This window comes from Pteropus medius, unplaced genomic scaffold (assembly GCF_902729225.1).
Source record: "Pteropus medius unplaced genomic scaffold, Ma_sr-lr_union100, whole genome shotgun sequence".
In the NCBI taxonomy this organism is placed as follows: Eukaryota; Metazoa; Chordata; class Mammalia; order Chiroptera; family Pteropodidae; genus Pteropus; species Pteropus medius.
Window position 1 is genome coordinate 18,899,368 of NW_024344378.1, and position 13,515 is coordinate 18,912,882.

The window sequence follows — 13,515 nt, forward strand, 5'->3', positions numbered from 1 at the left end:
GGCAGGGTGGGGATGCGGGATGGAATGGGGCTGCGGTGAGCCGTACTCCTGAGCTTCGGCAGAGAGTGGCAGAGGGTGGTGTCCCTACATCAAGGCCGGTCCCGCTACTCGGGAAAGGGGCGGGGAGACGGGGAGGGGAAGGCGAGGAGAAAGCGACAGAGCAACGCCGGCGCCTTTAATCAGCACCCGCTGGTTCGGCCCACCGAGTACTGGAGAAATAAATGGACAGGGAGGGGACGGGGCGGGGGCGGGGCATATTATCCGGAAGTACTCTTGCAGTTGCTGAGGCGCCCGGCTCCTCCCCTTTTCCTTGCCTGGAGTTGGGGCTGTTCTGGAGGCTGCTTCTGCTATTGGGCCCCAAGCTGTGGCTCCGCCTCTTTAAGGCGGGGCAAACCAGAGATTCTCACGTGACTTGTACTAACTTGAGTTCATTAAACATAGTGACGGGAGGAGGGTTCCGCGCTTCTTAAAAGGGCGATGATGCCCCTGTGTAGTGGGACCACCTTTTCCTGGGCCTCCTCACCCGTAGCTGTTTTTACCTGGGAGGAAAAGAAAGCTTGTTAGTCTGCTCAACTGTTTGATGGAACTGAGCACGGAATTGGAAAGGTTCACTGTAGGGCAAACAATTTCCCGATGTCCTCATTATTTTACCCCCCATTTCTGACGCTTAAAACTACCAAGCAAAACAGGCATTATTCTCCCTCTAATATTAATAAGGAAACGGAGGCTCAAAGAACTGAAGTAAGTAATCTGCCAGAATCTATTGGTCAGTCAACAAATATTTAACAAAAGCCTTTATGGGCCAGGCATTTTCCTAGGCCCTGGGGATTCCTTGGAGGACATGAACAAAAAAATATTTTTTTAATTAAGTATGTAGGATAATTTCTGTGATAAGAGCTCACACAGAGCTCTTCAAAAAAAGTAACATTTGAACTGAGACCTGCATGTTTGGGAGGAGTCAGGCAAGTGACACTTGGGGGAACAATGTTTTAGTTAGGAGGAAAAACAAATGCAAAAGCAATAGATTAGGCATGTTCCAGAGCAGAAAGAAGGCTGTGTGAGGAAGAAGACAGGTAGGAGCCAGAACACACAAGGTCTTTCTTGTAGGTCATAGTAAGGAGTTGGCACTTGAAGCTGGTTGTGAGAAACTTTCATATTTGGGATGTATTTTGGAAGTGGAGCCAACAGGACTAGATACAGTTTAGATATAGAGTGGAGAGGAATCAATACATAATAATAGGAGTGAGAATGGGATCAAGATGTACTTGTCACTGTATATAGTATATCCTTCTGAACTTTAAAAACCTTCTTAGTATATATATAAAACATATGTGAGATACACACACACACATTTCCCCCAAAATGTTTTAAAATGATTCCTAGAATTCCTAGTACTTGGGTCTCAACAAGAGGCTGAATAGTGGTGCCATTTACTGAGAAGGAGAGAATTGAAGAGGGTTAGGTTTGGGTGGGGAGATTTTCAGTAGTTCTGAATTAGCTCAGATATCCCAGTGGAAATGTCAAGGAGGCAATTGTATATACAGGACTCAGGGGAAAGGTTTGTGCTAGAGATTGTGGATTTCAGAGTCATCGGTGATTACATTCTAAATGGTAGAACTGAAATTCAAATCCAGTTCACTATGACCCATGGGGTGTTGATCCTTCCATAAAACCAGAACCTCCATCTCCTTATTCCCGATATGGGGGCTAAAGTGGGCCCTTTAAGGATAGAGCCTGTGTTTTTAGTGTTTTACATCACCTCACATACTGACAAATGAAAAATGAATGCATGCATGCATGTATAAGTGAACAAACAAGGAGAAAATGGTTTTTTCAAGCCCTAATTCTCAATCTATACTCTAAAGATGATACAAAGAAACAAAGTCTAGCTTGGAACAGTCCTTCTGTGGACTGCTCACCAACGATCTCCAGTATAATAAATCTTAAGAATTCCTCTCATTTCTCACCTTTCTAGACTATTCCCCTTGATGTGTAAGACATAATACTTTTCTGGTTTTCTTCTTATCTTTCTAACCACAGTCTTCTCTAATTTCTATCTCATAAATGTTGGCGGTCCTCAGAATCCTACTTGCCATTCTCTTCTCTTACTAATCTACACCGCCCTCTGGGGCATCTCATTTAATCCTAAGGCTTTATTACTGTCTATATACTGATAACTCCTCAGTCAGTATCTCCAGCCCAGATCCTCACCCTCCTGGTTTCAGATCCACTCAGATGCACCCAGAATTCAATGTATTGGAAATTAACACTTCATCCTCTTCACATTCCACCCTGTTTCTCCTCCACCGTGTTCCCCATCCCAGACAGTAGACATGTCAGCCACTTAGTCACCAAACCAAGGATCAGAGAGGCAACCTTGATATCTCCCTTTCACCTCCCTTATCCATTCAACCAATCTTCAGGTCCTATAGATCCTGCTCTTAAATATCTCTCTGATCATTTACTTCTATACCAGTTGCTCACTTAACATATTCACTTGGAGGTATAACAAACATCCCAAACTCAACATTTTCAAAACTATACTAATTTCTCCTCCCCCTAAACAAGTCATCTGCTTCTCAGTGAACATCCCATAGCCAACTTTTCAGTAAATCTTGACCACTTCTTCATTTCTTTTTTTTTTTTTCTTTTTTTAGGCTTGGTTGACCTCACAGATTGCAAGGACTTTGTCAGTTTACAATCCTTTATTTTTTTATTTTTTATGCCTACAGCACCTGGTATTCCTAGGTGGTCTCCTATCCAAGTACTAACCAGGCCCAACTCTGCTTAGCTTCCGAGATCAGACGGGATTGGGCTTGTTCAGGGTAGCATGGCTGTAGACTATGACCACTTCTTAATGACTCTATTACTTCATTATAATCTCTAGCCTGGACTATTTCAGTAGGTCCTAACTAGTTTCTCTTCTTCTGCCCTTACGTCCTGGAGTCAATTCTTAATAGAGAAACCAGAGTAATCTTTAAAAGTATAAATCAGATTATGTCAATCCTCTGCCGACAATCTCCCATGACTTCCCACGTCAACCAAAACAAAAATAAAAAAATTGTGACTGCCTGCAAGATCCTTCACAAACTGGCCTCTATATAAGTAATTCCCTATCATTCCTCTTCTCTCGTTTCTGTTCCAGCCACACTGGCTTCCCTGTTATTCAAATACACCTGGTATGTCACCCCTACCCCACCACCCCAGGATCTTTGCAGTTGTTCCACTTGGCCTGGATCATTCTCCTCACTGCCCTCTCCCCCCACCGCCTCATTCCTATTGCATACTTCTTCCTGTCATTGAGATCTTTTGTTCAAATGTCACCTATGGAGTGAGGCCTTCCCTAACCTCGGCATTTAAAAATGCACCCCTCCCCCAGCCCTCCCTATTTCTCCTCCTCTGCCTTATTTTACTTCCATCACACATATCTCCATGTATTATGTATTCAACTTTAAATATCTCCCATCACTAAAATATAAGATCTATGAAAGGAGAGATTTTCTTTATGCTGTATTCTCAACGCCTAGAATGGGACCTAGCACACAGCGGGTACTCAACAAATATTTGTTGTCTCAATGAATGAATCCTTTTTTTTCTCTCACTTCTACTCTAATCTAGACTTGATTGGTCACCTTGCCTCTAATCTCGCTCTTTCAAAACGATCTCCATCCAGCAGGCAGGGGGATGGTTCTAATAGGAAAACTTGATGCCTTAAACTATATACTCTACAGACAATTTGACTCTATAGTTCCCCAAAACTTTTTTTTCTTTGGGGCTTTTGCTCTTGTTCTGCCTGCTAGAGAACTTTTGAAAGTAAAACCCCCTTTCTTTTGCCCCATTCATCCTTAAGCATCCTTCAGGCTTTGACTTAGATGTTACTTCTTTCAGGAAGCCTTTTTAAAATCTCCCCAGACTTGGTTGGGTACCTTTTCTGTGCTATACTAGCATAGCCCTTTAATAAAGGGTTAACACTAATTGAGCAATTACTATGTACTGGGCATCTCATGTGCATTATCTCATATAATCCTTGCAAAAACTCTGTGAAGCAAGTATCCAATTGTAGATGAAGAAACTGAGGTACAAATTAGTTAGCCTGTCTTATTTACACTGGTAATATTTGGTGAGGCAGGTTACTCCCTTTTTTATGGCTATTCTTTGCAATTATTCCCTGTCTTCTCACCGCACTACGAGCTCCTTAAGGCCAGGACTGTGTCTAGCCTCCCAGCATATAGCAATGTGCCTGTCACAGGTTTGCTGAAAGAACAAGTGAATGAACATATTTTCTAGTTCTTACTGTTCCCACAGTGGTATTATAGAGGCTCCACAATGCACAGGTGGCCTTTCTCTATCTTCTAAATTTTGCGACCTAGAAGGCCCATTCTTCTTCTTTTCAGGGCTCTAGGTAGGTACTGAGATGGTGTGCTGGCTGGCAGTGGGTGAAGTTGGAAAAACAGAGGAACAGGGGTGCTGCCCTTAGTTCTCTGGCTCCAGTAAGGCCACTACTCTTATCACAACCCTATCAAGGTCTCCCTTGACCCTCAAGTTAATCAAGAGAGCTATGCTCACACAAACTACGGACACCTACAGGCAATCATTTTGTTCCTTCTCCTATCCTTCCCTTAACTCTCTCCCAAAGTATTCCAGGCACTATGGAGAAGAGGAGGGACTGGGTCAGTCCCACCGAGCCCCCGTGGAAGGGGCCTGGAAATGGCTGCCCCTCCCAGACCACACCCTGACCTACTCTGCAATCTTGGTGCTCATCTCCTGCCCAGAAGATCACTACCCTCACCCCACCGTGGCCTTCCCACCTGCTTCCCCTCTGCAGCCTGCAGCTGCCTCAGTGCCTGGCAGGCTGGGTTGAGTCACTTCCAGCAAGTGTTCTCATCAGGTCAGTTTGGCAAATCTCTCAGGCTTCCCAGCCCCTGGCCTTGGAGCCTGTGGGCCCCCTTCCCCAGGGCCCCTGACTCCTCCAGAAGGGGCAGAGTAGACACCTAGAGGAATATACAGGTCTTTTGGAGGAGACATTAAAGATCACGTGGCAGATTTCTCCTTTCCCTAACTCGTGGAACACAGTCTCTGCTCTAGGCCCAGAGAGTCTCTCTCTTTCCAGAAACAACCCCTGCCTAGTACTGTTTCCTGGAACCACCTAAGGACAAGATCTTGCTATTCTGCACTCTTTGGAGCAAGAACTTCACCCTGACCCCAGACCCTTCTAGGCTAGTCAGATGAAGAGGATTAGATAAGCACCTCCACCCACAGTCTCCAAGGAGAAAGGGGAAGGGGTGTGGCTTAGGCCACCCTGGAGTTGTTAGCTCAGCTCCAAACCCTCCCAGCTCCCTTGTTCTGACTGCCAGAGGGACTGAGGGCCCCAGTCCTGCCCCACTGCTCTAGAGGCCAGCCACAGTTCAGTAGGAGGTCAGGGAGGAGGAATGCTGACCTCCTCTTGGGTAAGGTCCCCAGATACAGCTGGTTCTCACGGAAGACATGGAGGGGAGAATATAATCCTTACAGAGCTGATACCCTCTTCTCTTCTCTTCCTGTGATGCTCCCAGGACCTCTGCCACCAGCCCCAGCAGAACTCCCTGGGTGCTACAGCTCTGCCCCAAGGACTAGGAGAAAAGGCCCCACTACTCCCCAGGACAGAAAACCAGGTCTAGCAGGAAGGGAAAGAATGCATGAGGACCCAGAGCAGTCCTGCGGGTTTCAGGAACCCTGTCTGGGTGCAGCCCCCTCCTGCCTGCCTCTAAGGCCCCAGGCTGTTGCCATCTACCCCATGCGCACTGAGCTCTGGAGACAGGAGCTGGGCAATCTAGGAATGGAAGATCTACCCACCTCCCTACCCAGCCCAGGCCTGGAGGAGTTGATAGGAAGAGTGGGCTGACCTCTGTGTCATTCAGCGGGTGTGCGGGTTCTGAGGCTGTAACTCCATCCTGCCCCTAGGCTCTGGATTAAGAGGTTGAATCTAGATGCCTGGTGAGGGGAGTGTCTGTCTCTTGGCCCAAGCTGGAAAGGGTGCTCAAGGACTCCAAACAAGGTGAGAAAGGCCCACCTTTCCAGGGGAAAGGGTTTGGGGAGTGAAATGGCAGAGAGGGTCTTTACCCACCCATTCATCTCCCCAGACTGTGTTCCATGCTCTTACCCCCTAACCCCAGAGGAATTCAAGACCAGTGAAAGAAGGCCTGTCTCTGCGGTCACTTCTGTATGACTGAAGAGTCATCAGCTGCATGATCCTGTTCCTTGGCACCCCCTCCACTCCCAACAACAGTCACTTGGGTCTTTCTCCATCCCAGCTTCTTCTAAGTGGCCGAGTCCAACCCTCCCCCTCTGCCAGGGCCCCAGGCTTTCTGCTCCCCTACTCCAGGCAGCCAGAAAGGAGTACAAGACCCAGCACTTCTGCAAATATGTTTAATGCATTTAGATTACACAGAGGAAGAGGGGACAAAAGGGAAACGACATCTAAGTGAGTCACCCAAAAATTCTTACGAAAGTTCCAGCTGGCTACAGCCCCCAGGAACCGAGTCGCCATTGACATTAGAAACTAATACAAAATTTTACAAAAGTCGCTCATTGCAGCATTCAGGTACTTGTCCAAAAGGAGGGCTCTCTCTACAGGGCTCCTGACTTATAACAGGGACCTAGGTACCTTGAAGCCAGAGACACAAGAAAACCAGATAAAAAAATATAGTCAAGGGATTTCTTTACTGGTCTGCCCCATAGGGGCACTCACCTTTAGATTTTTTCACTGCTCTCAGCTCAATCTCAAAACCCAGTCCCATGACCCTGTGTTTTATTTTCTAAAATACTCTAGCCCTTTTAGACTCTCCCCAAGACTTCCCAGTCTCTGCCCTGGAGCCTGGCCTTTGGAAGAGGAGAAAGGCAGGAAGAGGCACCAGCTCCCTGACCAGACCTGAGACCTAGCATGAGCCTGTCCACCCCCTCCAAATGGCAGTTGGGTCTGCATTCCTCCCTCTTGCAGCCCACACTGGACCTGAGGAGCCATAGGAGTCTGCCTTATGTAGCAGGCAAACAGCATGGGAGAGGCCCTTCCCCACAGAAGCTCCAGCACGAGGGATCTGGCGGGAGCGGGTCACACCAGGCGAGCCTCAAGGAAGCCTGTGGAAGAGGCAGATTAGGGAGGGAAGCTTCTCATCTCCCCACTTACTATGAGGTCAGGGCTCCCGAAGGGCTGTAGGGAGGGAAAAGTGGGGGTACATTTAGTGAACACCGCCATGTGCCAGGTGGTGTTCTGGGCATAGTACACGATCAGCCTTGCTTGATCCCCAGTGAGAGTCCCCTTTTGCCAGCCATAAGTTCAATGGAAAGCGCCTCCAAGAAAAAACACTGGGAAGGTGCCATTGTTCTAGGGAAAGGAGGTCTGGTCAGATACAGCGGGTGCCCTGCCATTGCGCCAGAGCCAATGCACTGTAGCAGAAGGAGGTGGAGGCCTGGCCCCAGCCGGAACTTGGTGGTTCCTGCCATGGGTGGGGCAGGAAGGGGCCACAGGCTTCATGGGCTCATCATCTCAGAGCTCACCTGCTTCTCTCCTGCCCCCCAAACTGATAACTGATAAAGCTTAGGCCAGAAAATATCCCCCTCCCTGCCACCAAACCAGGCAGGCAGAAACAGGGCCCCAGAAAGACACGATTGGTAGAGAGGCAGGTCAGGGTGGCAAGGAAAGGAAGCAAGCTGATGGCACCTATCTAGCCATGAAACATTGGAAGACAAGAGTTTTAAAGTCAGGGATGCTGTGGTAGGCAAAGGCCAGGAAACATCTTTTTAAAGGGTTTCAGAGAAGGCACAGCTGCTGCTAACATCAGGTCCAGAGGGTTCCGCCTTGGCTGGTGGGGTCCTGGAGTTTGTCTCTCCCAATACTCCAGGCTGATGCACCTTGAAGCTCTGAGTTTGATGGGGTTAACTGGGTAGCCCTGAGGGTTTGTGCAGAGAAGGTGCCAGGCCCTAGTGGTCCCTCGGAAGTCCAACTCCTGTTCCCTAGACAGCCCAGTCACTTCCTGGCCTCTGGAGGCAGCTCTTTGACTGGATCTCTCATCAGAGGGGTCCTGCACCCATGGGCCTCATGTGGCACTTCTGGTGGTGCTCGTGTGTGTGGTGGTGTAGACAGAAGCAGAGCATGGTCCTCTGTGGATTCTGACAGACAAAAAGATTTTGCTTTGGACAGGCCTAAAGAGTATCATCTTGAAACAGCAGTCCCTAGAGTCAAGGGTAAAGGGACACGAAAGGGGCTTGTTGATTCTTGCGTAGAAGTGAGAGGTAACCCAAGAGGAACCCCAAAACCATGGGCCAAAGAGAGGTTGGCTTCTGGGAGGAAGACCATGAAAACTAAAGATTGGAGCAAGGGACCAAGGGCCATGGGAGACCCAGATACAGGAAAGGAGACAGGACAACAAGATAAAAAATGGATGGATACAGGGAGGCTAGGAAGGTGGTAGAGTGCGGTGTTTGCAAAATCAAAGTGAAAGACATGTTGAGAGGTTAATTTTTCAGCGTCCTGTAGCCTGGAGGCTGGGAGGCACAGGGGATGAGGAAATGGGACAGGAGTGGTCAAAGTGCTGGAGACCCAAGTCCTGAGTGGCAGGTGGGGATGGTCTGTGAGGTGCTGGGCCTCACCCTCTCCCAGGCAGGCCTGATTGGGTGGAAGTCTGAAATATGAGGCTAGGGCCGCCAAGACTCCAAGACTTTGATGGTCCTTAAACTTGGTGGGGCCAGTCCACTTGAGAACCAGTAGCACCCCTTCCTGGCCCCAGCTAAAGTGAACTCAAGGTTGCATGGGGGAGTGTCTCAGCTTTGCCCCTGGCCCCGGCTCCACCAGGCCCAACCGGGAAGAAAGGCTTCTCTGTGAAGCCGGCTCCTCCTGGCCCTGGGCTGGCAGGAGAATACCAGCACAGCCCCAGGGCCCTGTATGACAGAATGAGAAAGTTCATCTAGGAATAAAGTTGTGTTTAAAAAAAAAAAACATTATATACACAGCTCTGGCCATCTCTGAAGAACAATAAAATACTATTGGTTTCTACAAAGTAAAATAAGGAGGAAGAAAACCAAACACGATCAGAGGGATTGTTCCGTGGCGAGGGGAGCTTGACTACTAAAACCAAAGGCTTCCCGGAGCAGAGCTGGGCAGTGCACCCACACGGCCACTCCACCTCCCTCCTGCTGGGCTGTGTGGCAGTGGGTAGGTGAGAAGGAGGCCTGTCTCCATTCAGAGGCACATCAAAGGTCCAGAGTCACTTCTCAAACCAGAACTTGTGGCAGCAGCAGGATAGGAAGGCTTGCATTTATTTGCCCACTCAGTACCCAGTGGGATCAGGGGTTGGTCACATGATCTTGGCACTGCAGGTGAGGTGGGGGCCTGCTGCTTGTACACAGCATCCCACTTGGCTGCACAGTCATCCTCACACTTGTCCTTTTATTAGTGGGACTAAGTCTTATGCAGTTGCTACATCGGAAGTCACCGAGGAGCAGCTGGGCTCTCCCTTGGCCCCTGCAGGGCCCAGCTCAGGCTAGTGCAGTGGACTGTCGAACACCATGTCAGGTAGGATGGAGACTTTCAGCTTCTTTTCTGGCCAGCTGTACTCTTTGGGAAGTTTGAACTGTGGAGGAAGCAAGCACAAAGCCAGAGTGTACATGGTTAGCAGAACCCACTGCCTTCTTCCCAGATTGCCTAGAGAGCAGCCAGGACCGTCACCCAGGCCTGTCTTGGGGTGTTAGGAGCAAGACAGGGCACTGGTTGCCTGGCTTCAATATCAAATGCTAGACCCAGGTGGGTGGCTGGGGTCAAGATGCTGGAGTTCAGTCACCCCTTCTTCCCCCTCGCCTGGCCAGGCCAATAATTAACTGGGGTTGGCGGGAGGCATGTTTTCTAACTCTTTCTTGACTGTGCTGACCTCCCCCCCAGCCCACTTCCTTGGTTCTGCCTCTGGCCACAAGCATGTAAGGAATCTGCTCCCTGAAGCCCTGGGGCTGGGGGATGGGGGGCCGGGGAGGGTGCAGATGCTACAGGGAAGTGGCTTGAGGTCTGGAACTCTGCAGTCCTGTCCCTGCCATGGCTTCTCTTTCAGAGGCTGGAGTGGAAGGACTCTCTGGAGGGTCCAAGAGAAGAAGGCCTCGGTGGGAGCAGAGGAGCAAACCCTCTATCCTGTTCCCCCTTGTTCATTCTCATCTGCTTCCCAGGGTTACCAGCCTGAGAGTGGTCTCAGTGGTGGCCAACCCTGGCAATCACTGATTTGCTTATAGCTTTGTTTCTAGAGCTCTGGTGAGGGTCGGAGGAAGAGGCTGACGTATCTCATTCCTTCTGTATTTTATGACCCTGCATGTGGTCAGGCACACAGCTGGTGCTCAATAGATGCTCGCTGACTTAAAAACAGGGTCTGCCTTTAATGACTCCCACTGTCCCAGGGCTAGGTGAGAAGCCAGGCCAGGCTCCACAGGAAGGAAGAGCAGGTCCTCAGCCTGCCTAGAACTGGGGTTGGACGTGAACAGGCCTGACACTTCCTGGCTGGCTCCCTTTCCCTCCCTCTGATGGGGGACTGTCCAAGCCAGGACTAAAGTGGAGAGTGGGGCAGGGTGTGGGGACAGCCTCTGGACAGGAAAGAAAAAAAAGTCATTTTTAGTGACCTACTTTCCTAAGCTTCTCCTGGCTTCTGTCCCTCTTGCCTGGACTACCCCCCTCCCACCTCCTCAACACCCAAGCTCAAAGCAGCAGTCTGGCGCAGTGCCATCTCAGTGCTACATGGCCTCTCCGGAAGCTCTTCTGGGCAGCTGGCTTTGGTCGGACTGAATGGGAGCTGGGCCTCAGGGACCAGTGACTTGTGGGGGTTGACTGGCTGGCACAGACTGGGTGCTTGGTGACTTCTGAATGTATAAACGAGTTAATTTATCAAGCTGTATCCCAGAGGATAGAGAAGACACTATCCTATTAGGGGTGACTTCAAGCTCTGAGAAGTTCCTGGCCACCTGGAGACCTGGACAGGACAGTCCCACCTGTGTACTCTCCTCCACCCCGTGGACGACGGAGGCCACAGTATACTGGCTGACGAGCCCTGGGAGTCCTGGCAGCTGGGAGCTCCAGCCCTGGCTGAAAACTAGCTCCTGCCTGGCCTCTCTCTGGCTTGAAAGCCTGGCCCCTGGGAGGTGAAGGAGCTCTCCCTCAAACACACTTCCCGGCAGAAAAGGCAAGGGAAGGGCCTGTCTTTGCCACAGGCAGGGGAGGGCCCAGAAGAGCTCTCCAGAGGCTGGAGGCCAGGCCAGCTTGCTAATGTTCCACTAACCTATGGAGCATCAAGGCCAGGAAGGCTCAGATCCCGCTGGAGTGCTGCTTAGTAGGAGGCCGAGGGAGGGGAAGGGACTTTCCAGGATGAGGTAAATCCCCACAAATGAGGATGCTGGGAACAGGAAAGAAAAGCAAAGGGGATTATGGGCTCCACTCCTGTACCTCAGAGGAGTAGCCAAGGCAAGCCCCCACCTGGCCTGCCAGCTCCTCAGGCTCTGGGCTAGGGTTGGAAGAAGCGAAACAAGAAGAATGAGCTTATGGCTGCAGAAGGGAGGGAGAAGAGTGGCTCCTGGGTGGCCTGGGCAAGAGCAGGAGTCCCTTGCTGCCCACCAGAACTCCCCAGTGGAATGTTCTCTGGCAGCAGGCATGGGCTTTCTGTTCAGAAACTGCCAGGGAACTGCAGGGGCTGGGGAGAACTCATACTAGCCTGAAGGCCCTGGCTGCCTCTTCAATGAGGTTCTCAGGAGCCGGCAATTCAGTTTGCTGGGTGTCCTTACTAGGGCTGGGGTATTGGAAAGACAGAGAAATAAAGCTGTTTAACATCTCCAGAGTTTCCTTTCCAGCCTATCCCCATACCCGAGAGAAAAGAAGGGAAGGAGAAGGGAGGAGGGAAGAGTGTGAGAGAGAGAGAGAGAGAGAGAGAGAGAGAGAGAGAGAGAGAGGAAAGAGAGAGAGAGAGAGAGAGAGAGAGTGAGAGTGGAGGGGTTGGGGAGGGACAGAGAGAGAGACAGAGAGGCACACACACATTTTCTCTTTCCTGGAGACTAGAACCTGCTGTCAGAGAGAATCAAACAGGCTTACTTCCTCTGGAGAAGTCAAATCTTCTAAGTCCTCCAACATTTTCTCTACAAACTCTTCAGTCAACAGAATCTGGGAAACAAAACAGAAACAAAACAGGCTTTTATTTTATATTTTCGATATATGATCTTTTTGCCAATTGCCAAACTATGGACCTTTCTTCTGGTCACGGAGGAAATATGAGCCCATGGTGATCTGTTCTAAGGACAGAGAGAGGTGCTTGAGGCCTATCTTGTCACCTGCCCCCACCACCTGTGTGCAATCTGAGGGACCAGGGTAGAGAAGGAAGAACATCAGAGGACAATGGGGAAGCAAGGTGGGGACATCTGGAGGGATAGCAGTGCTGACCCCAGAACGGATATGGAAATGGGTGGGAAAATACCCTTTTTGGCATTTTGGGCCTCCTGCATGTTGCGGTGCAGAAGAAGAGAAACAAAAGTCAAGGGACAGAGAAGAGCGATTGCCAACATCCTTCTTGCCCAACCACGTCACGTGCTCCCTGCCCCCCAACCAATAGGACAAAAAGAATGTTTGTTTTTGGAATACCAGCCTTGTATGGAATCTGGAAATGCCCCAGAAGGTACATCCAAGAATGTGAGTTGGGGAATTTGGAAATTGTACCAACCTCTCTCATTTTACAAATGAGAAAGGGACTCTCGACTCCCATTTCCATCTGCAGAATTCTCTCAGTCTAGAAGCTCCTAAACCTCTGTCCTTCTGGCCCCATTCAGCCACTGAGTTCTTCGAAACTTCCTTTGAGAAACCTCTTCTACAGGTCACCTCCCAGCTATCCCACTTTGCTGCTCTAGTCTGACGCCTTGTCATTTTGTATGTTGATGTCCAGGGCAGTCTGGCCCCACTATTTGGCTGGCACAACCACCATCCTTACCCCCAAAGTAGTTTTGACAGCCCATGGGAATGTCCAAGGCACTCAGGCCTTCCTCAGCCTGATGGGTCCCTTTCCCAGCCAGCTTCTCTCCTCATGCAGTCTCTGTAGAGCCAGACCAAGCTCACCTCAGGGCTGCACCACACCGGCCCAGGCTGAGGCTGTCTTTTCCCAAGTTGAGCCCTTCCCTGGCCCCTCTCCTCCCTGTGCTGGTATATGGGGCCTCCTGGCCTCTGTACCAGATCCTTCTACATCCCAGGCTGTGGCCCTACCTACCTCTGCCTTGCCTCCTCCAGCAGACTTTGAATGCACTGGGCAGGACACAGAGAAAGAAAGACAATGGGTGAAAATGAAGGTGAGGAGCTTCTCTGAGGGAAACCCCCTCAGAGGATGGGGATTGGAGATCAAGAACTCGAGAAAATACTCATCAGGTTTCTCCTGGGAGTTGTTCATTCTGATAAAAACATAAGTTTCAACATTTAGAACATAGTCAGCTTGTGAGATGAAGTGAAATGGCAGAGGAACCTCACAGGATGGAGGGCTCCAA

General features: G+C 50.0%; 1 protein-coding gene and 1 pseudogene across 4 annotated transcripts in view; both read right to left on the minus strand.

Annotated features, from left to right (window-relative positions):
• Positions 1-2,723: 2,723 nt before the first annotated feature.
• On the minus strand, positions 2,724-2,842 carry LOC120609841 (uncharacterized; annotated as a pseudogene).
• A 3,549-nt stretch (positions 2,843-6,391) lies between these two features.
• The window catches only part of SUFU (SUFU negative regulator of hedgehog signaling), a 93,031-nt gene continuing 85,907 nt past the window's right edge, over positions 6,392-13,515 (minus strand). For 2 of the 4 annotated variants that reach the window (XM_039871350.1, XM_039871349.1), the window contains exons 11-12: positions 12,086-12,154; positions 6,392-9,605 (exon numbers count right to left, since the gene is read on the minus strand). In XM_039871350.1, the coding sequence (XP_039727284.1) occupies positions 9,516-9,605; positions 12,086-12,154 (159 nt within the window). In that variant the 3' untranslated portion in view covers positions 6,392-9,515. Of the gene's footprint in view, positions 9,606-12,029; positions 12,155-13,515 lie in introns of all 4 variants that reach the window. The other 2 variants (XM_039871352.1, XR_005654684.1) reach the window with 2 other exon arrangements.